At 38.5% G+C, this 23,474-nt stretch overlaps 1 protein-coding gene across 1 annotated transcript in view; it reads left to right on the top strand.

The window, feature by feature from the left end:
* Positions 1 to 2,834: 2,834 nt before the first annotated feature.
* The window catches only part of LOC114645830 (tigger transposable element-derived protein 1-like), an 83,434-nt gene continuing 62,794 nt past the window's right edge, over positions 2,835 to 23,474 (top strand). The window contains exon 1 of the mRNA XM_028793730.2: positions 2,835 to 4,359. Within this exon, the coding sequence (XP_028649563.2) occupies positions 2,835 to 4,359 (1,525 nt within the window). The remainder of the gene's footprint in view (positions 4,360 to 23,474) is intronic.

Below are 23,474 nucleotides of genomic sequence, written 5' to 3'. Positions count from 1 at the left end.
AGATATACTATTGTAAAGCAAAAGACCAGAGAATATCAGAGTGTTGGGGCAAGTATGTGGAATCCCAATTAAACTGAAGAGAAAACTTAAAAGAAAAATAAGGGGACAGCAAGACATAGCACCATAGCCTTCACAATGCTGGCTTCTCAGCCTGCCAGATTTGGAGGTCTGTTCTTGTCAGTATCAAGTTCCAAAATGAAGGGTGCTGTCTAGAAGAACACTGGAATATATAGGGGCTGGACAGGAAAGGGCGGAGCTGTATGTTTATAACAACAACAACATTTTTTATATAGTACATTTTCATACTTTGATGTGGATCAAAGTGCTTTACAAGATGTCAAAGAAAAAATAACAAGTAAAGGAAAATTTTCAGATTCTTATTCCGTTTTTAAATTATAATCTAAAAACTATCAAGAACTCGCATCCCGCAAGACGAGACTTTGTGCCAAGAGATTTAACCATGCACAGGGCCGGAAATAAAAGCCAAAGAGTAGGACAGCTGCTGTACGGGCTTTTAAATGTTCGAAGCGCTGAACGAGATGCTGATCACACGGCACGGCAGCAGCAGCAGCAAACCAGTAACTGATCAAGCAAAGAGGAGGTAAAAAAAAAACTGCATTTGTTTCCCATTTTATCACCGTTTAAGAGGGGGTTTGTCGAGCAAAGCGAGCAGGGGGCAAACCCCCTAGTAGTGATGAATAAATAACATATAAATGAACAGGGGGCAAACCCCCTAGTAGTGATGAATAACTAACATATGAATAAGTCAGTACATGCTTACATAAAATCAGAATGCTTACATATAGAATAGATTTCCAAGTCTCTAACGATGAGTCTGATGATAAGGTCTGAAGGCCCAGACTGCCAACACAGCAAAAATGAAAAAAAAAGCAGAGAAATGTAAAGATTAATAACAATTGCAATTTCATTGAAGAATGTGATAATTCTATGCATGTGTAGTTTATTAGGTATTTCACATTTTTGGTGCATAACAGCAAACATCCGCCTCACCACATTTATGCTTGGAATAATATGAAGATTACTATTAGAAGCTTTAAAGAGGACAAGTTGAAATGTAGGGGGACAGGGACTCCAAAATATAGGAAGGAGCAAGATTATTTAAAGCTTTATATGCCATTAGTATTTTAATGTCAATTCTAAAGGACATGGGTAAGCAACGTAATGATGCTAAAACTGGTAAGATGTGCTGAGATTTTTTTTTTATATAGTCAAGATTCTTGCTGCTGGACTAACTGCAACCGATTGATGTCTTTCTTAGGTAGCCCAGTTAGGAGTGCATTACAATAATCAAGTCGACTAAAATCAAAGCGTGAATTAATTTGTCAGTATCTAGAAGTGTTATAATAAGTTGTAGCTGTGCTTGAAACTTCAACTCCCAGCAGTCCCTGCAGTGGCTCTGATTGGTTATCTGATGAGGGTGCAGGGACTGTTGGGTACAAAGAGGCTGGCGCGACATTTAAAAAGGGGCTAGTGTTACCAAAAAAGTGAGAAGTATTTTGTGTTTCATGTCTAAAGTTCCTGTCTGTCTGCCTTCCGTTGTGATACCTGTGCTTCTTCATTTTTGTCCTGGATCATTTCTGGGTCAGGGTCTGGATTGTCTACTGTCTGCCTGTTATGTGAGGACTGTATGTGGATTTATGGTCATCCCGTGAAGAAAGGAGCGCTTCTGAACCATCCACCCATCTTCACCATTTCAGGAACTACTGGTAGGACTATCTTTACATTCCCATTCAATGTATGGATCTCTGGACTATTTACCTTCATCTTTATATTACACCAGTTGCCTTTTTTTCATGGACTTTACTGTGTGTGGTTAGTGTTGTGGTTTATTTTCATGTTGATTGTACATCGCCTTAAGGAGAACTGGTGTGGGATTGTTGTTTTCCTTTATTAGTAATACATTCTTTATTTGCTGTTTTATTTCTGGTGGCTTTTTGTCTCTGTTTGTGAGTGCGTGAGGGTCGGGCCAAGGCTGGGTGTGCCCCTGGAATCTCCACTAAAACAATAAATAAATCACCATCTCCTCGACGGTGTGAATCTTAGCAGCACCAGACCGCTACATGGTTAATATACAATTTAAAGTTTAGGTCATAGTTCATGATTACACCTAAATTCTTTACTTCCACTTTGACTTATAATGTTAAGAAATCAAGTTAATGTCTAAGACTTTCATTATTCCATTTTCAACAACAAGTACAATTTCAGTTTTTTCCTTATTTAGCTTGGAGAAATTACTACTCACACTGTCAGAAATACTAGACATACATTGAATCAGAGAGCACAAAGCATCAGGGACATTAGGTGCTAGAGATAAGTAAAGCTGCATGTCATGTGCTTAACTGTGGTAGTTCACCTTGTTTTTCAATATAGTTTGGATTAATGGGAGCATGCAGATTGAAAATAGCAAGCCCAGCATAGTTTTTTGTGGTACACAGTACAGTGATCCCTCGCTATATCGCGCTTCCTCCTTCGCGGCTTCACTCCATCGCGGATTTTAAATGTAAGCATATGTGAATGTATATCGCGGATTTTTCACTGCTTCGCGGATGTCTGCGGTCTACAGTAAGTGCGCTTCCTCATGATTTGCCCATTTGAATTCAAACAAGGGACGCATTTGACTTCAAACAAGGGACGCTATTGGCGGATGGCTAAGAAGCTACCCAATCAGAGGACGCGGTTAAGCTCCTGGGTGCTGACTGGCTCCGCGACAGGGAGCGCAGAATTCGATTTCACTTAAAGCCGGCATCTCATCTCATCTCATTCATTCAGCATCATCGTTTTGCTTTGTGCGTACTGTAGTCAAGCTCTTCGTTATGTCTACAAAGCGATCTTCTCCTGCTACTGGGGCCGTGCCGAAGCGCCAACGGAAGATGCTAACAATTGCTGAAAAGGTGAACTTGTTAGACATGCTGAAGGAAGGGAAAAGCTACGCCGCTGTAGGACGCCACTACGGTATCAACGAGTCCACGGTTCGTTATATTAAGAAGGAGGAAAAGAACATACGATCTACTGCTGCAGTGTCATTTAACCAGGAGGCGAAACGAAGGGTAAGTGGACGTAGTAAGGCAGTAATCCGGATGGAATCTGCGTTAGGGATTTGGATCGAAGACTGCCGGAAAAAAAACATCCCCGTGGACACCAATATCATCCGACAAAAGGCCAAGCAACTTTATGATAGGTTGGCGGATGCTGGAGATGCTCCAGACGATGACGATGACGACCCTCGACCTGGAACTTCTGCTGAATCCCCCAGCGAGAGCCGTGAATTTACTGCCAGCAAGGGCTGGTTTGAAAAATTTAAGAAAAGGTTCAACTTGGCCAGTGTTAACCTGCAAGGAGAGGCTGCCTCTGCAGACAAAGCCGCAGCCGAGAAATTTGTCGCCGACACGTTCAAGACGATTATTGAGGAAGGCGGATATCAGCCTGAAACCGTGTTTAATATGGATGAGACGGCCCTATTTTGGAAGCGGATGCCGTCTCGTACTTTTATCACGAAGGAAGAGGCAAAAGCCCCGGGGTTTAAGGCGCACAAAGATCGCATCACGCTGGTCATGTGCGCCAATGCTGCGGGCTTTATGATAAAGCCTGGGCTCATTTATAAGTCCAAAAACCCCCGAGCCCTGAAAAATAAGAATAAAAACCTGCTGCCTGTGTACTGGATGCACAACCCGAAGGCGTGGATTACGAAACGCCTAACATCGGATTGGTTTCACCAATGTTTCATCCCAGAAGTAAAGATCTATCTGGCAGATAAAGGGCTGGATTTCAAAGTCCTTTTACTTCTGGACAATGCTGGAGGTCATCCCTTGGATCTATCCTACCGAGGTGTAAAAATTGAGTTCTTGCCACCAAATACAACATCACTGATTCAGCCAATGGATCAAGGAGTTATCCGGGCTTTTAAGGCATTGTACACAAGGAACAGCCTGCAACACATGGTCGAGGCAATGGACACGGACGATGACTTTTCCCTGAAGGAGTACTGGCGTAAGTACATGATCACATCGTGTATGGTGAACGTGCAGAAGGCCCTTAATGATATGAAGAAAGACACGGTTAATGCCTGCTGGAAGAAATTGTGGCCAGAGATTGTGTGCGAAAAGAAGGGCTTTTCTGCAGAAGAAATTCATGACTCAGCGGTTGACAAGGCAGTCACGCTGGCAAAACTGCTAGGAGGAGAGGGATTCAACGACATGACCAGTGATGACATCAATGAGCTGCTCGATGCCCACTCCGAGCTGCTCAGCGATGAAGATTTGGCCGAGATGACCAAGTCAGCGAGCGAGGAGGAAGATCAAGACGACCCGGCAGAGGAAGACGCAGGCCTAACTCTCGAGCGTCTCGCGACCATTCTACGAATGGCAAAAGATCTGCAGACATCCGTTGAAGAATGGGACCCGCAAATGATTCGTTCTCTGCAATTTAAAAATGCTCTTGACGGCGCCACAGAAGTGTATAGGAACCTCTTTACACAAATGAAAAGGCAGCGCCAGCAACTGCCCATCACGATGTTCCTTACACGTAAAACACTGCCTAGTACGCCTTCAGTGGAAGAAGACGACGGCGCTGCTACACAGTCGCGTGAAGAGGCTCCTTTACAACAGCTGTGACAGTCCAGTAAATAGCATCGTTATCTGACAAGTTGGTGAGTACCCAAAACTATTTTTCTACGTACTTAGTACAGTACATGTATGTACGTTTATTGTAACTGTGCACACATTTTATACAATTTTTTGCATTGCATTTTTTTTTTTTTTGCATTGTAGGTATTTATTGCCGGTGGCCTGGCTGCAACAAATGTGATATCGGAGAGGCTCTACGGTTTCTTTAAAATAGCATTTTGGTTTTATGTACAGCATTTACATGTTAGATTTTTCACGTATTTTTATATCACCTACTCAATTACAATATGTTTAAAACTGTTACGTATTAAATAAAACTCCTCAATGATATACGATACGTATGTTTGTGAGTACTGTAGTATATAAACTGTGTTTACATACATAATTTCAACGAATCTTACCTAATAACTAAGAGAATATAAAGGGTTTATGCTGTATAACTGTACGGGGAATATTTATAAACCATGTGGGAGAGTTTATAAGGACTTAAAATATATAAAAATAACCATATAAACATATGGTTTCTACTTCGCGGATTTTCTCACTTCGCGGGTTGCTCTGGAACGTAACCCCCGCGATGGAGGAGGGATTACTGTATACAATATCATGGCTTCCAAGAACTATAATCACCACAAGGAACAAAGAATTTTCTACCTGTTAATATATAAGACTAAAACTAATATAAGGCACTGCCTAAGAGAACAACCCTTTGTCTAAGGGAATTTATTAGAATGCTGTGGTCTATGGTGTCAAATGCTGCACTCAAGTGTAAGAAAACAAGAACAAGCATGCAGTCTCTGTCTGTATTAACCTGCGAATCATGTACTACTTAACCAGTGCAGTTTCTGTACTATGAGCTGTTCAAAAATCTGTCTGAAACTTATCAAGAATAAAATGTTTATTTGGATAGTTAATTAATTGATGAAAAACTGTTCTTATAGAATTTTACTTAAATAAGGCAGGTTAGAAATAGATCAGAAGTTGTCAACTACAGAGAAGCTAGAGTTATTTTTCAAAAGGAATGCTTTACCCTTTGCGGTCTTTAAAGAATCTTGGAAGACCCCAGTATCTAATGACAAGTTAACTTTATCAAGTACACTATCGATTAGCCCATTGGAGACATTTTTAACAAAGCTTTTTGGAATGGATTAAGGGCAAAAGTGGAAGCTGAGAAATTATTCTTCAGAAGTGACACCTTAGGTCATCTAAAATATCTTCATCTGGTATATAGAAAAAAAAAACTGTGTCACACCATCATCCTTCCCTGTCTTTTTCACCTGCTGAAAGCCAGTAAGCCACTCCCTTGGCTTGTTTTTGTAACACTGTATATTTTAAAAAGATATACTGGCAAGAAGGGGTCACACTTTAGATGTATGAGGAAGACCAGAAGATGAAACAATTAGTCTAAAGTCGAGCCAGAAGCGAAAATGAATGATCAAACTAAACCAAAGCACCTAAGTTAAAACAAAAACAGAAGTCTAAGAACCAAAGGATTGCACACTAGAGAATTTGCAAGTACGTTTTTGTAGCTGAAAAACATAAAAGTGTACCCTTGTGTATTTTATTATTTCTGTATGAATCTGAATGTTCTGGGTGTGTCTTTCTTGTGTAAAAAAGTATTCTGTAATTATTGTCTCTTGAAGAGTTACCAAAGGAATGATATAGTTAAATACATTTTACTTTTCAAGAATCCTCTTTAATAAAATCCCTGTGTGCGTCCATGTGTCCGTGTGTGTGTGTCTTCTGGTGAAGTGCGCATGCGCGGGGCACTCTTTAATAAAGGACATCATTGCTGGAGAGAGTGCTGATTGGGTACTCGTGGCCGCGCACATAAAATCCGTTGCTGGAGAGATGCCACACATACAATAATCAGCTGCATGCCAGCACAGATTAAAATACTTGCTGGGGAAATGCACAGTACTTGCTGGAGAGACGCCACAGCAAGCTAAAATAAAGAGAGGCAGAATAGGAGATCTTCAAACAGACACAACACATCAATCAACAGGCACAGAGGAGAGGATAAATGTAATATTAATTATACTTACTGTATTGTCATATACGTTTCTATTTTATTTTTATTATTATTTTACTTTAGGCTTCTTGCAAAAATATTTTTGACAAAAAAAATTAAGACAAGAAACAGAATGAGGTCAAGGTCCCTTGCCATTTAATATAGACTGTTCCTACTAATGTTTATGCACTACTGTTCTAGCGCCCGTTATTGTAACGGGCTTAATGTCTAGTTTATAAATAAGAAGCTTACCTTTAAAGATAAATGTGTGCCAAAGACTTCTAATATGTTAACTATTTTGGGACATTTAGATAATATTAAGGCATAGGTGCGCTAGAAGGATATATCATTTATCTGTTTTAATTGGTATAAACTGAAATATTGATTAGTGCATTTGGCTTACTCCCTCAAGCTTGTTGTAATAAAGACATACATCTGGGATTATACTAAGTATTTTCCCTAAACCTTCATAAACATTTTGCCCACAAACCTGAATGTCTGATGATACACATTATTGCATGTTATACACGCTACATATGTCAATAAAATGGCAGTAATCCTTAATAAAATTAAAGAATCAAAATGGTTGCATGAATGTCATGAAGATATCAAAATATAACTATTTAAATCATAACTAATTAAAAATACATAAAACATGTGTGAAACCCATTATCAATAATGAAACAATACCGTTTCAGAAAGATCTTTACCACAAAACAATGTATTTATCATTTTTATGTTTTATTGTTTACCAAACATCAAACCTTAGCAGATTCTTCCATGTTTAAGCTGTTAAGGAAACCCTTCAGAGGGAACTGTGTAGCATCCTGTGAGATTTTTTTTACTTACTTCATTGTTTCAGATCTGATGACTCAGTTTTCCTTGATACTATATAATTACATAACTGGTCAGTTTCCTTAGTGACTGGACGAGGCATAATATTTTTTACTTGTTTCTACATTCACCATGAAATAGGTTATTTTCAGTTTGTTAAGAATATTCCAAAGAGTTTTCTACACTTGTTTAAAGATGTCAAAATAACCTAAATAAAGTAAATCTTTGGAGAAAAATAAGGACAAGAAAACACATTCTGTGCAAAAAGTAGGTTTTATTTGGTTTGGGAAATAAAAACTGACAAGCATCTCATGATTCCCAGTCATAGATGACAGTATCAGCCCTGGTGAATGGTCTTATTAAATTTGATTAAAAAAAGTCAATGGGTCAGTTTCATCTCCCATCAAGTGATTTTTTTATTGAAGTAAATACTGAGCCAATTCCTGAGTTGAATGTTTCTTTTCATCAGTCATATTTCAGACAATTTTTATTTTGTAAGAAAGCCTCCACATCTCATTCTCTTTGTCTTCTCCTGTCATAAATATGTCCATCTATCCTTTCATTTTCTGATGTGCTTAGCCCATTCCAGGGCAGTGAAGCTGGTCCAAAACATAGGCCCAAAACTGATATATTTGAATGTAATTTGAAAACTACGGTACTTTGAGAATAAATATTCATAGGGAGAATGTGTAGACTCCACATAGAAATATATTTGGCTCAGACTTTATGGATTCAATGTACAGCCAACAGAACTCACAAGACTCACTTGTGAATAACTAAATAAAAACAGTCAGGAAACAAGATGGAGAAGAGATGGCCAGGTGAGGAGAAAACACTCAGTTTTCTTAGTCAATACTCAGTCACTGGATAGCTAGATGCTATCAGGTCAAGACTCACTTTGCAGAGATACATCAGGAACTGCTGTATTTTCTGTTTTTCATAACAATTGGTTTCCAAGAACACAGCCTCGTCACTCCAGCTAGAAATGTGAACACCATATTGATGACTAAATAATCAGATTTCAGCTTCTTGGAGTTTCTATCACTGATAACCTAAAATTGGGCACAACACATCTCAGCTATCATCAAAGTGGCTCAGTAACACCTTTATTACTCAGACAACTGAGGGAAGCTGAAATATCTCCATCTATGTTCAGCAGGTTATAAAATTTCAATGAGGGGTGCCTCCTAATGACTGCTTTACATTCTGGTACGGAACCAGCTCCGCTCTGGAGCACAAAGCATTGCAGCTAGTGGTGAAGTCAACTTAGAATGCACTGATGCAAAGGCAGTTTTTACCTACAGGTCATAAACCTACACAACATTTATTCATTAACAGCATAATTATAATCATTTGTGTACTTTTATACATGACATCAACTATTGTATATAATATTAGTGCTTTATTTATTGCCTGTGCTTGGTATTATGCTATTGTTACTAGTCTCTTGGAGAAATCCTAGTAACAATTTCATCAGGAAGTGTAAAAATGACAGCACCACTTAATGCTGTCCCATCATCTATCAAATAATCCAAATGTAGAGGTGTTGCCTCACAGTAAATTGGGGGCTGAGCAGTAACTACAGTGCAAATGTGTGAACTGGAATGGCATGTATAATGACTCTATAGCAAAACTCTTGGCATATTCGGCAGGATTTGCACTGTAAATGGGTAGAGTGCAAAGACAGGGCTGCATATTAAAGTGGGGGTTGCATGAGAGAGGCATTACAGCTGACATCACCAAAAAGTGCTCTGCTTTATATTGTTTACATGCAGTCTCTGCATCTCTGTTGTTACGGTTCTGCCTTTGCCCAGAAACGGATCTATAAGCTTTATGACCACAGACTCTGAAAGTCTTTGCCTTGGGTTGTAACTCAAAACACAGTTCTCAACAAAAAGTTGCCAGATGTCCGAAACCGCAGCAAATCTGTCGTTTTTCACACTTTCTGGATGGGTGTCTTTGCTGTCAAAGCACAAATGGCATATGGTAGTCTGATAGCGGTCACAGAACATCATATCTTTGATTGCTGGTACAACAAATAGTTCAGAGCTGGTGTCAGTCATAGCAGGAACGGTGGCCATCTCTGCTCTTATGAAAAGAATGGGGATAAACGGCATCAACTCAAAGACTCATGTGAACGTCACTGACAGAATAAAACTGAATAATAAAAAAAACAAGCTCTTACTTTTACATGTAGCCAAAATTTACACAGAATGTTACAGACTCAAATCAAATGTACATTTTTATTACATTGTAGTAATAGTAATAGCAGCAGCTCAATACTCGGAGCGCCGAGACTCAAACCCGGTACTTTTGGGTTATAAGGCAGCAGTTCTTACCTCTACATTATTCAAGAATGCGTATCAACTTCCTTTCAATTGACATTTGAGCTTGGGTTTTTAATTCATTGACCGCAACATGTAAATCAAATGATTTTTTTTCCTTTGGTTACATTCTTGAATAAAAGCGCACGTGTTTATTTGATATTGGACTAATGTCTTCACACATTATACACTTCACGTCATTATTAGTATAACATGGAAAAAGTTTCTGCTTTAGGTATGTATTCAGCATTTCTTGCCTCACATTTCCTTTCATCCTACACTTACCTAGATCTTTGTAGACACTGAACACAAATGAAATGCATGTATTCTAAATAACTATATACTGTATTATTTACCCTATACAACTCCAGGCACCTCACATGCAGATAAGGAGCCTTGGCTTGAGCTGGGAGAGCTGAGCTCCATCAAGGCGGGGGATGGGACAGAAGGGTGCTTGCTGCTTGTGCTGATCGACGCATTTACAAAACAAAAAACACTGATGGAGACAGCAAGGGGATTTCTTCCATTAACCCATGCTATAGGGAACTGTTTCTGACAGCCTTTGTAATCTAGAATTCATGTGTTGACCACTAGCAGTTACCACAGTGCAAAATGTTGAACCAGGGATAGATCATGGTGTGATTCCACAACAAAACACCAAACATGTCCTCATGCCTGTCATATGACAAAATGTGAATTCCCATGGAGTTTTCTTTTGTAAGACGCCTTCTGGAAAACGACATACTACAGAGATGCATTTTTAAGGGACACTAATTTGAACAAAAGTTCAAGGCACTTAAGATAATATAAATATACTGTAAGTAAGATGTACTATAATGTAGCAGTAATTCTATTGTCAGCTCATATTCTTATATCATATAATCTTCACTAAACAGAAGAGATTTTCCACATTGGATAGGGAACTTAGTCTGAAGAAAACTCAGCAGTGTTGTTGGCGAGGTTCTATTGTTACAGTATGTGTCAAAGAAAGTTACAGAATTTTAGGATTCAGTTGCAGGATGAAAGATCAAGAAACAAATCATTGTCAAGCCATGATTAAGCAACTGATACCACTGGAGCCGTGTGACTCCCTGTTTATGTCAGACTTAAGTATGAAAGATAGCTCCTGAAAGCATTCTTTGTTTTGTAATTCCCTTCATGGTACTAAGCAATGAACCCTTTTTTTCTTTTGCTAAAATACCTAAAAATGCCATCTACCAAATCATTGGTTAATCAAACTGATGGCAAAAGAACACTCAGAATGCAGATTAAGAAAGCATAGGATGCATTTCAATTTTTTAACTCACATATTGCTATAATGTATCCAGAATGTGGAGGCACTCCACTGAGGGTGTATCTGTGGGACTTCAACACTGGGTTATACTAATAATGTATGCTGGAGTTTTGAGAAAATGATAAATGCAGTTTATTATAGTGGAGTATACAACACTACATGACCCCATCCATCCTTAATCAAATCCATTTATTCCACTTCAGAGAAGGACTTTGAAAATGAGATGGATTTCTGCGTTTAGAAATGGTCAGGATACTTTCTCATATGACATGCTGTGAATGAAGTCATCATTTTCACTGACATAAAATAAATCTAAAAGTCCATTGATTACAACAATAAAGACAAACATAATGAGTTTTGAAAGACAGAAATTTTCTTTGATGCATCTACCACTTAAGTGTTCATCTGCCTATTTTTTAAATTTTTTTTGTTTGTTTATCGATTGATATTTTTGACTTCCTTTTGGTATCTTTGAACTCTGATCACTTTGTTGCCTCATTCCGTCTCCTGGCCTTGTTTATATTAAAATCCAGTGTTTTGGCCACATCATGACAGGAATAAATACACCATCATAAAGTTCACTAAATTGTAATATCACCACCTACAAATAAATTCTATTAACTATTAACATAATGGGAACAAAGAAGAAAAATCACAGTTTCCCCATTTATGTTTTTAACCCTGTTATTGCTGTTGCTAAAAAACTAGCTTTGTCTAGCTTGATGTTTGTTAAAGAAACTTGAATAGCATGCAGAATTTACAATAATATGTGACAGATAAACATTTTGAGTACAGTAAACCTAGCTTATCAATGAATATTCCTTTATACAGTAATCCCTCCTCCATCGCGGGGGTTGCGTTCCAGAGCCACCCGCGAAATAAGAAAATCCGCGAAGTAGAAACCATATGTTTATATGGTTATTTTTATATTGTCATGCTTGGGTCACAGATTTGCGCAGAAACACAGGAGGTTGTAGAGAGACAGGAACGTTATTCAAACACTGCAAACAAACATTTGCCTCTTTTTCAAAAGTTTAAACTGTGCTCCATGACAAGACAGAGATGACAGTTCTGTCTCACAATTAAAAGAATGCAAACATATCTTCCTCTTCAAAGGAGTGCGTGTCAGGAGCACAGGCTGTCAGAAACAAAGGAGCAAAGCAAACAAATCAATAGGGCTGTTTGGCTTAAGTATGCGAAGCACCGCGGCACAAAGCTGTTGAAGGCAGCAGCTCACACCCCCTCCGTCAGGAGCAGGGAGAGAGAGAGAGAGAGAGAGACAGATAAAAACAAAGAGTGAAAAATCAATACGTGCCCTTTGAGCTTTTAAGTATGTGAAGCACCGTGCAGCATGTCGCTTCACTAAGCAGCTGCACACAGAAGGTAGCAACGTGAAGATAATCTTTCAGCATTTTTAGACGAGCGTCCGTATCGTCTAGGTGTGCGAACAGCCCCCCTGCTCACACCCCCTACGTCAGGATCAGAGAAAGTCAGTGCAAGAGAGACAGAGAAAAGTAAGTTGGGTAGCTTCTCAGCCATCTGCCAATAGCGTCTCTTGTATGAAATCAACTGGGCAAACCAACTGAGAAAGCATGTACCAGAAATTAAAAGACCCATTGTCCTCAGAAATCCGCGAACCAGCAAAAAATCTGCGATATATATTTAAATATGCTTACATATAAAATCCACGATGGAGTGAAGCTGCGAAAGGCAAAGCGCGATATAGCGAGGGATCACTGTATAGTATGATTAATAGCAAATACAAAATAGTTAACAAGCCAACTTATGAAATTAAAATGAGAAAATTTCATTACAAGTAGTAACAATAGACTGTAACACAACATATTTCTTGCAATTAATTGTGTAACTGTAACAGTGGATGCAGATGGTGCAGTAAACAAGTAGCTTTCATGGGAATAAGTATGTTCAAATTAACACTAGAATTACCAGAGCCTACGAAAAAACTCGTAGATCTGGCCCACCTTAAATCTGTTCGCACCTCTCCCTCAGCATCTTTTGTCCTGTAAATGTGCCGATTAAGACAAGCAGCAAGCAGCCTGCTATTCCATCCCCCCACCGACTTAGAACGTGCACAAATTTCTCCCAGCTCATGCCTTGATTGATTATCTGGGAGTGAAGTGCTGGAGTTTTAGAGTGGAATAGATTGTTATTTGGAACATATGCATTTGATGTGTGTTCCGTTTCTACAATAATCTGTGTAAACACATTGTTAAAACAGAAACATTTTTCATATTTTAGTAGTAAATGACAAAATGTTGGCATAAACTATATAATATGTGAAGCCTGAAGTCCAAAGATCAAATAAACACTTTCACAAAAGATACACATTTGCTATGACGGCTTCGGTAGTGCAACGGTATCAACTGTTGACTGATAATCAAAACGTCACAGGTTCGAGACCGGACGAGTCCGTTTTGAGCAGTGAGCTGCTCTTATTCTTACTATCTTAGAATAAAAACATACATTTGATTTCAGTCTGTAACAGCTGGTGTAAATTTATGAAACTTGTAAAGTCGTGTACCGTCAATCAAAGATACAATGTCCCGTGGCCGCTATCAGACGGCATTTGCGCTTTGACAACAAAGACACCCATGCAGAATGTGTGAAAAATGACAGGAACCATTTTTGGACAAAGGCAGAATCATAACAACACACAGCTTCTTCACGGTGCTTTCAAAGGCTAATAGACTGCTACACCGCAAAACAACACTGCTTTCCACTGTAAGTAAAATGGGACTTCCACCTGCAGCTAAACTCGTTTTAGTATGCAAGCAGTTTGCCACGCTAGTGTTTAGGTCTTGCAGTGCCATGCTGACGGTCAAAGGAGGCCTGGCCTGGTCAGTGAGACCTTTTGGAGGCCTCAGACCCCATTCTCGTTTTGGTTCTGACTCCAGTTCATGACAACAAGATCATAATTTATGATGAACCCATAATGCTGAATGTGATCCCCAGGTTACCCGCAGCTGGTGTACTCCTACTTGAACCTGGAACACTGATAGTAATGAACAGGATGAACCAATGGTGAGCGGGGCAAAAAAACAAGACTTAGAAATCTGGTGCATGGCAGGTTATTAACAGAACAGGGAATTTAAAGAACTTCAATGTACAAAAGTGGAATAAATACCCCACCAAATGTGTTTTCTGACTGACCATAACTCATCTGTTACCATGCACTAGTAATGTCAGTGTTCATTAGGCCTTCTTATGATGTGTCTGTTTCTGAGCACAGAACCACCATTGGCTGATTTTTGAGTGGTTTTCCATAAATATGTGATGCTTTGTTAACACCCAGGAAGGTTCATGATTTTCCTACACTCACACTATGCATTTTGTTCTCACTTTCGCACAACATTCAAGCCTCTTAAATCTCCTTCTGTCTAAACACACATAATCCCTTGATACCTACCTACTAACTTTAAACTCTGTTGTCTACATATTTAATGCTCTTACTAGTTGAGCAGCCACTTACTTGTAGAGGCAATGTGTAATTAATAAAGAGTCCCCTCAATACAATGTTTAATTCTGAAGGATGTATACATCCAGCCTGTTCAACAATGGCAGCGGCGCATGCACACACAGTGGCTCAGCACTCCTTAAAACAACACTCTTTAATTAGTTTTTTGTTAATTTTCTTAGTTTATTTACTAGTGCGTGTCACATATACACAGGTGAACATCAAATGCACCCAACACAAATAGGTTCACTTCGGCTCTATGTTCAACAGCTGTGTTTTTGACAAGGAGCACCCGGATCACAATATTGTGGCAGAGCAAGCCAGATCACTTGCGTCTCAGAGGATTACAATTTCAGATGGAAGGTGACGGAGGAGGTTTTGAATGAGGAATCAAAAGTGTGAGGGCCAGGCCGGCATACGTGCCTAACTTGCGAACCTCTGCTGCCATGTCTCTTTTCCTCCAACACAAGATCGCTCCCAAATAAAATAGAGAAGTTGGAACTTACCACCTCCATGCAGAGGAACATCCACAACTTCTGCATTATGATTATTACAGAGACATGGCTCAACCTGATGATTCCGGATGAGGCTATTAATCTGGCGGGTTGCATAGCACACTGTGCCGACAGGACTAGAGACTCTGGTAAGAGCTGGGGGTAACCGTGTGTGTATACATGAACAACAACTGGTGTACAAATGCTAAGATCATTTATACTCACTGCTCTCTGGTCTTGGAATATGTGTCAATAAAATGTTGTTCCATTTATTTGCCAAGAGAACTTATAGTTATTATAGTCACTGCTGTGTCCATACCTCTGAATGCTAACACTACAATTGCCTTGGGCTTTCTGCAAACTGTCATTTAGCAAACAACAGAATACCCGCCCAGATGGAGTGTTTGTAAAAGCAGGTGGTTTTAACCAGGCAAATATAAAGGCTGTGCTCCCCTTATTTTATCAACATGTCCTATGTCCCACAAGAGGAAAAAACACACTTGACTCTGTGTACAGTAACCACAAACATGGGCTTTAAGCATTACCTCTCCCATATCTGGGCCAGTCTGACCAAATCTCTTTATTTTTTGTTCCAGTATACTCTTATAAACATATATTAACAGCTCTTATAAACATGTTTAAATCAACTGTAAGAGATATACAGGTGTGACCAAAGGGAGCTTATGAGCAGCTCCAGGACTTCTTCAGTAGTACTGACTAGAGCTTATTTGAAGATGACAATACTGATATATACACCTTTACTGTACTGTTTTATATAAAGAGCTGCATACACAATGTCACTACAACAAAACAAATCTGTGCTTTGCCCAGCAATAAGCCGTGGATAACAAGAGATGTATGACTCTTGCTAAAGGCTCATAATAAAACTTTCCACTCTGGTGATAAACAGCATTACAGTGTTGCCAGGTCAAAGCTGAAGAGAGGCATTAGAAGTGCCAAATCAGCCTGCAAGAAGAAAATTGAGCATTATTTTGACAACTCGGACCCCTGCCAGGCATGGCAAGGTATACATCACATTACTATGCAAAACAATAATACCAATCCAGCTGCCAGTAGCAGCAATTCCTCACTGGCAGAGCAACTTAACTACTTCTTTGGACGCCATGGGGAGGGGGGACCAGGAACTGTCACGACCACCATTCCTGCTCCACATACCAACAGTCAGGTAGTTACTATACGGTCTGCTAATGTATACACACATTCTGGAGTATCAATGTATGGAAAGCGGCTGGCCCAGATGGTGTCTCAGGACAGGTTCTCAGAAACTGTGGTGCAGAGTTGGCGGAGGTATTTACAAATATCTTCAATCGCTCTTTATCACAGTGCACTGTCCCTACCTGCCTGAAAACATCTACCATAGTACCAGTTCCAAAGCAGACTGCATTAACCTGCCTCAATGATTACAGACCAGTAGCATTAACACCATTAATCATGAAGTGTCTGGAAAGACTGATTCTCACGTACGTCAAGGCTTTCTTCCACCTACTCTAGACCTTCATCAATATGCATATAGACCCAATAGGTCATTAGATGACACCATTTCCGCTGTCCTCCTCACTGTACTACTCCACCTGGAACTGCGAGGAACATATGCACAGCTGCTCTTTGTGGAGCATAGGAGCACCGCAAGGCTGGGTGTTGAGTCCTTTCTTTTACTCTCTGTATATGTATGACTGCATAGCAGCCTACAACACCAATGCTATCATTAAATTTGCAGACAATACAATAATAGAAGGGCTGATCACTGATGGAGACAAATTTGCCTACAGGGAAGAAATACGAAGACTGACAGACTGGTGCACAGAGTATAATTTGATACTTAACACCAAAAAAACTAAACAACTAATCATTGATTTCAGGAAGAAGCAAGAAGACCATCACTGAGGTCACCACTGAGACGCCAAAGCCAAACTGTCCAATCAGATTGCTTGGAGGCACCAGACACACACACTCACACACACACGGAGACAATAGCATTTTATTATATAGTAGATAGATTATTCCTCAGATTAGTTTCACCTGAACACAAGTTACATACAACAGACAGACAAAAAATGCAACAACCACCCAGGCAACTTATTGAGAAGTTTCCATCATTTCTGGTTTTATTTAAACTCAGTGTTTTTTTTATGTTTTATCTTGCATTATGTTTGGCATGATTTTAGATACTGAACATGTGCTGTGAAATTCACAATGATAAGGCAGCAGGGCTATTTGTGGCAATGGCTGTTGTATTTTAAAATATATTAAAAAGATATTTTAGAATATTTTAGCAGTTTTTTTCCTAAAATATGGCTCAGAAGTGTCTCTTTCATATCAACTGACACTTTGAAATGAGAATTTGTAGTACTGGATCATCACTGAATACTTAATTATGGAATATTTTGGAGGCTTCTAATCCTCCCAGAACTGCCTGCTCCGCTACATGGAAATCTACTTTTCATAATCTTTTACAGAGTTTTTTACTGTGCTGATCTATCACTCGCTCAGGTCCAATTCTAGCATGGTCTAGTGCAGTCTAACTGGCTAATGGCTGGACAGGGACTTGGCTATAGGACAACTTTTTTTCCTTTTCATTGTTGCCTTTTTTCCCTTTCCTCATTGTCCTGACTGGTAAAGGCTCCCCTCGTGTCCCACACTTCTCGTCATATGGCCTTCTGGACTGAGAAACAATCATTCTTTTTGTCCCTTGTCAAACCAGGTGGGTCAGTGAGTGGGAAACCATGGAAGCATGATTGCTTTATTATTGTTACACTTTCTGTTTATTATACTACTAGCAAAATACCCGCGCTTCGCAGTGGAGAAGTGGTGTGTTAAAGAGGTTATGTAAACATATATATACATATACATATCTACATATACACATATCTACATATACATATATATACATATATATATACATATACACATCCACACATATATATATATATATATATATACACACACATATCAACAAATATATACACATACATATACACACATACATACACACACACATACACATATATACACATACATACATAGTGCGTTGTAACACGGGCTGTGATTGTTACATGGGAGGGAGACGACAAATCACAGCTTCCCGCTTTCTAATCGGGCCTGTGATTGGTGCTTTGACGGATGCCCAGATCCCACAGTATTTCCCCTTAGGAGAGGCGTTAGGCAAGTGTAATTGAATAGCGGTGCTGCAAGTTTAGCTTTACACCTGTTTTTAAGGCTTATTGACTGAAAGGAGATTTCATGAAAAAAGTTATAAAATAAAAAAATACCTTTTATTTTTACTTCCTTAACTTGTGGAGGGTGTATCCTGTAGCAAAGCCCTAACTTTTTTCGTGAAAGCCCGTTTCAGTCAATAAGTCTTAAAAAGAGGTATAAAGATATTGACAATAAGCTACGCAAACCCACCAAGACATGCAATCGTTTAAATCAAGGCGCGAGTCGAAAAACACCATCCCATACTATTAGTTAACGATTAACACATTTCTATATGTATTGTAAGCATACAATACAACTGATAATATGTTGCACTTATTTATCTGGTGTACCGACATTTTTGCTTGTTTAACGGCTGAAATCCAACGTGGTTTGTGCCCTTCAGAATGAAAACATTGTACATGTGTTAATATGTATGCTTGCACAGTATTAAAAGACACTCAACAATTAACGTCATTTACCTTTCTTCCCGCGTTTGATAAAAGGCGAGCTTTTAAGCCTGAGAAATCACCCCGTAAATGCACACGTTTAATTGCACATGTGTTAATATGTATGCTTACACAGTATTAAAAGACACTCAACAATTAACGTCATTTACCTTCGTTCCCGCGTTTGACTCGTGCTGTAAATCTCTTCCTTGTTTTCAGTTTACGTGATTACATAGGAGGCATGATGACGTGATACGTGACTCTGCCTCCTCCATTAGAGTATATGGACAAAAAACAGGTTCCAGTTATGACCATTACGCGGAGAATTTCCAAATGAAACCTGCCTAACTTTTGTAAGTAAGCTGTAAGGAATGAGCCTGCCAAATTTCAGCCTTCTACCTACACGGGAAGTTGGAGAATTAGTGATGAGTGAGTGAGTGAGTGAGTGAGTGAGTGAGTCAGTCAGTCAGTCAGTCAGTCAGTCAGTCAGTCAGTCAGTCAGTCAGTGAGGGCTTTGCCTTTTATTAGTATAGATTCTACTGATTAAGCCCTAGCATAACCACAGAAGGCTAACCAGTAATAATAAGTGTATAAATAAACTGCCATTTTGTAAAATGGAAAATAAACATTTTGCAATTACTTCTGAATTTTAGTTCATGGAGTCACTTTGGTATGACAATCACCCCTTTTAAATAAGAACTGAAGAGAGTGCAAAGAAAATTTCCAGTTTAGTATTACTTTAACAATCTTCTTCTGAATCTCTTCAGCCTTTTCATAGTTAAATAGTGTACTGTCTTACAAACTTTGTCTGGAGATTGCAACTGCATAACTTAAAGAAAAATAAAGCCTCTGTTTCCTTGGAAATGAAGTATAGCAAGCCAATAAAATTTGGCATAATTATATTATTTAAAAGGAGATACAAGAAAGCCTTGTTCCCTCTTTGTAAATCTACTCAGTCTTCCAGGTCTGAAATTATGCCACCTCCCGTGTACCCATTGTACACCATTGGTCTTTGTTGTAACACTGGTAACCATGATGTCAAGCTCCACCTAGCCACTGATGTAACATCATGGTGTTATATTATTGATTTCTGGGGTTTGTCTTTAATGACCACTGAGTGTATGTTAGTCATTTCCCTGTCATAACTGGCCTTTGTGCAAAAGACTATTACCAGCAGCTTTCTTTCTTTATAATGACTTTGTAAATGCTAAGTAGATATTTATGTTGAAAGGTCCAATCTACCACTAAAAAACTTCTCCTAGATGAAGATGAATGTGTATGCATAGTTCACCAGTCACTGCCATGATACCTCAAAAAAAAATAACCCTAGTTAAAGTTACATTATTCCAGAATGAAATTAAGAACAGCTATTGATGAACAGCAATTTTCTGATATGTTATATTCCATTTTATACTTGCATTCCCATGCAATCAAAGGTTCATAAATAAATCATGTGCCACGGAGATGGTTAATACATTTAAAAAGCTGTGTAATATCAAATGTAGCTACTTGTGCCAACATTTCCACCTCTACTCTAAAACATATATTCAGACATTTGAAGAAAATGTTCACTTCAAAGTGTCATGTTTAGTTCTTTACAAGTAGTCTCAAACCTCATGAAATTCCAGATAAAAGTCTAAACTGTAAAACTGATTTTAATACATTTTGTTTGTTACTTTAAGAACAAATTCAAACATTTTCTGGAAAACATAAGTATACTGTATATTCAAGACCACATAGACTTGTATTAAAATTGAAGAACTGTATCTGTGGTTTATATATAAAGATAAAATGCTTGTGTTTTAAATGCACATCTTTGATTTGCATTAGGTGGACTAATTGTGAATGTGGTGATTCCAGAATTCCAAATGCATTGATGGCTTTAAACTGTTCTCATTTGAACTCTCTTCATGTAGCTCTCTGATTTTTGAAAACCTTCACGGTGTAGCCAGGCAGCAGGGGTCAATTAAAATTACAGTGCCCTCAGGTGAGAGAGACACTTATTAAACTGGCGGAAGGAGCTGGGAGGAGACGTACACGTGTCCTGTCCTGACCTTAACTAACTGACCAACTTTTAGATCTGACTACTCATTTAAATTCTGTTTTTCATGTTTAAAAATGTGCAGAAATTCCTAAAATATTGTTTTCAATTTGTCATACTCATGTATTGAGTATTGCCTAAATGATTTTAACACTAGGCTGCAACATAGCAAAAAGGTGAAGGGTCTGAATACTTACGCCCTGCCCCATTAAGTAGCAAAAGGTATTCTCACTCAACTGAATCGTCCCACTCCCTCACCTTTGGACAAAAGGATTTTTGAACATTTTTGCCTAATTATGCCCAACAACATAGTTGCACATTATAAAAAATAGTTGCACTGGTCATTTGTCCAGTTCCAACCAACTCTGCTTTGCATTGAAACACTACAAGCATGAATAAAAACTGTAGTCTGTAGATTTCAATACAGTCTTTAGCAGTAATTACACAACATCCTTTTTTAGGTGCATGTAAAAAAATTCAGTTCCCAGTGGACTCGTTTTGTTGAAATTTGGTGCTCTTATTATGTCTAGAAAGTTCAACTTTAGATTTCAAAACTGAAAAAAAAAAACGTGAAAAGCAATGGCAATTTTTCAAAACCATAAATCTTAAACCTATAAAAAAGAGAAGCATTGCGTGTGATTTACTGTTTCAAATTTACCTTGAGAGAGGTTATTTCAACTTGTATATTTTATCATTTTCTCCTTTACTTATCTTATCTGATAGTCATTCCACACAGCAAACAGATCCCCAGTATAAGTTAGTGAAATACTGGGAAAGTAACAGTGGCTTGTGCCTGATCCTGGTACAAGTCACAGCAGCATTTTTAGAGAACGTCCAGTATAGCAGCTCACCTCTCCTGCTGAGGTAAGATAACAGTAAAAGAAAAAGAAAATCAAGAAGTCGCTTATCTATAAATGAATGGAAGAGGAAAGGAGCTACAGGTATATAAGCATCACTCTGAGTCAATAAACATGTACTCAGTATTTATGTCACAATTAAAACAACCTTACCGATGCATTACACATATCAAAATGATTCAATATTACTCTGACATTGGATACTTACACATAGATTTTAAATCTTTATTAGATAGTTATTTAAGAAGTATGAACATAATTAGCCATAAACCATCCACAAAAAACAACAAACAATAGGACAAGAAAATGTCATTTTGATATCACTTTACATCAAATGTGGCTTTTGTGAAGTTATTAATAGGATGTATAATGAAATATCAATTAATTAAATAAAATTGGACTGGTTTTGTAATACTAAATTTTAGTAGTGACCATTCATTGTAATTTCAGTTTATTGGGACTAAAAGTGAAAGTAAAGGTAGTTGCAATGAAACAGTTTTAACTAAAATGTCGACTATTCTACTGAGGAATTTATAACACCATCAAGCAGATTTTTCCCTAGCACTGGTGTTGCACATAGTACTATATGTTTAACCAAAAGAGTAAAATCTTTTCCATTTCACCCAAAGATGATAATCAGGCTAACATACACCCTCGTCAGATGGCTAAGAACTTCTGCTAATTGGATTTCTGCTATAAGAGTTGCAGCTTCAGCTAATTTGGCCCTGCAGTTCTCGTCTTCATGTAGGATAGAAGACACTAAAAAGCTTAACTCTTAAACTGCACAACTGGAGACTAAATTGCAGTGTCAGAAATGTCTAGATCTCTAGCCACTCATGAGAACTAAAACCTTATAAAGATGCTCACTCATATCGGAGGGGCTCATTTTTATTGTGCTCACAGGGAGGACTCATTTTGCCAGAGGTTTCTTAGTGTTAGGGATCCTACCCTGCTGCAGCCTAAAAATAATTCTGAACACACCATCATTTGAATTCTGAAGCTCCTGAGCTCTGGCTTCCTGCGGGAGTGCTCTTTGCTGTGTTGCTGTGAAGTTTCCAAGATTTTCCCATCTCTGTACTGATTCTGAAGTAAAGCGGAGACCACAGATATACAGAGGGGGTTCACCTGAAGCCTTTTAAACGACACAGAACACAGAGTATCAACAACATATGATCATATGGCATTTCTGTACACATAATCATAGAAAGGAAATTAAAATGCTACAATAGTACATTTTTCAGAAATATAATTCTTACAAAGTAGTGATAAACACAAAAAAATTAATCAAAAATTATTGTTATTGTCTCTGTAGGGCCTCTTGCACTTGTTTCTAGTCTGTTCAGTGAGCGGCTTGCTCATTTGCCCAGCTCATAAATACCACCAAGTGGTACCAACTGTTAGTTGACATTGGGATGCAATTGTGTTTAGTGCTATTGGTCCTGTGTCTGGTCACTGTGTTGCCACCAGTGTTTTGTTGGCTCGTCTTACTCAAAACATAGAGAAAAGGACTTTAATGAGAGGGAACTGGGAGGCGGATGTAGTCCAATGCTGAGCCAATTTCATTAAACTGAGAGTAAAAAGGATCCTTTGTTGAACCCTAAAAACACTAACACAAATAAAAAAATGTTAAACTACATGAAGCTTATCCAATCTCAGATAAGAAGGGAATGCATGCATGGATCCTTTTGGATAATATTGCCAGGATAACCATCAACACATTAGTGCAGTTAATGGTGGCAGCCATAATAAAAAAATGGTGTCACAATATAATGATAAATTATTTAAACGTTTTCCACAATCCTTCTAGCAACAAACAGATATTAAATGTGGATTCATCAA

This window comes from Erpetoichthys calabaricus, chromosome 1, assembly GCF_900747795.2.
Source record: "Erpetoichthys calabaricus chromosome 1, fErpCal1.3, whole genome shotgun sequence".
NCBI lineage: Eukaryota > Metazoa > Chordata > Cladistia > Polypteriformes > Polypteridae > Erpetoichthys > Erpetoichthys calabaricus.
Note: the sequence above shows the minus strand (reverse complement) of the source record. Positions and strands in the feature narration are given on the sequence as shown.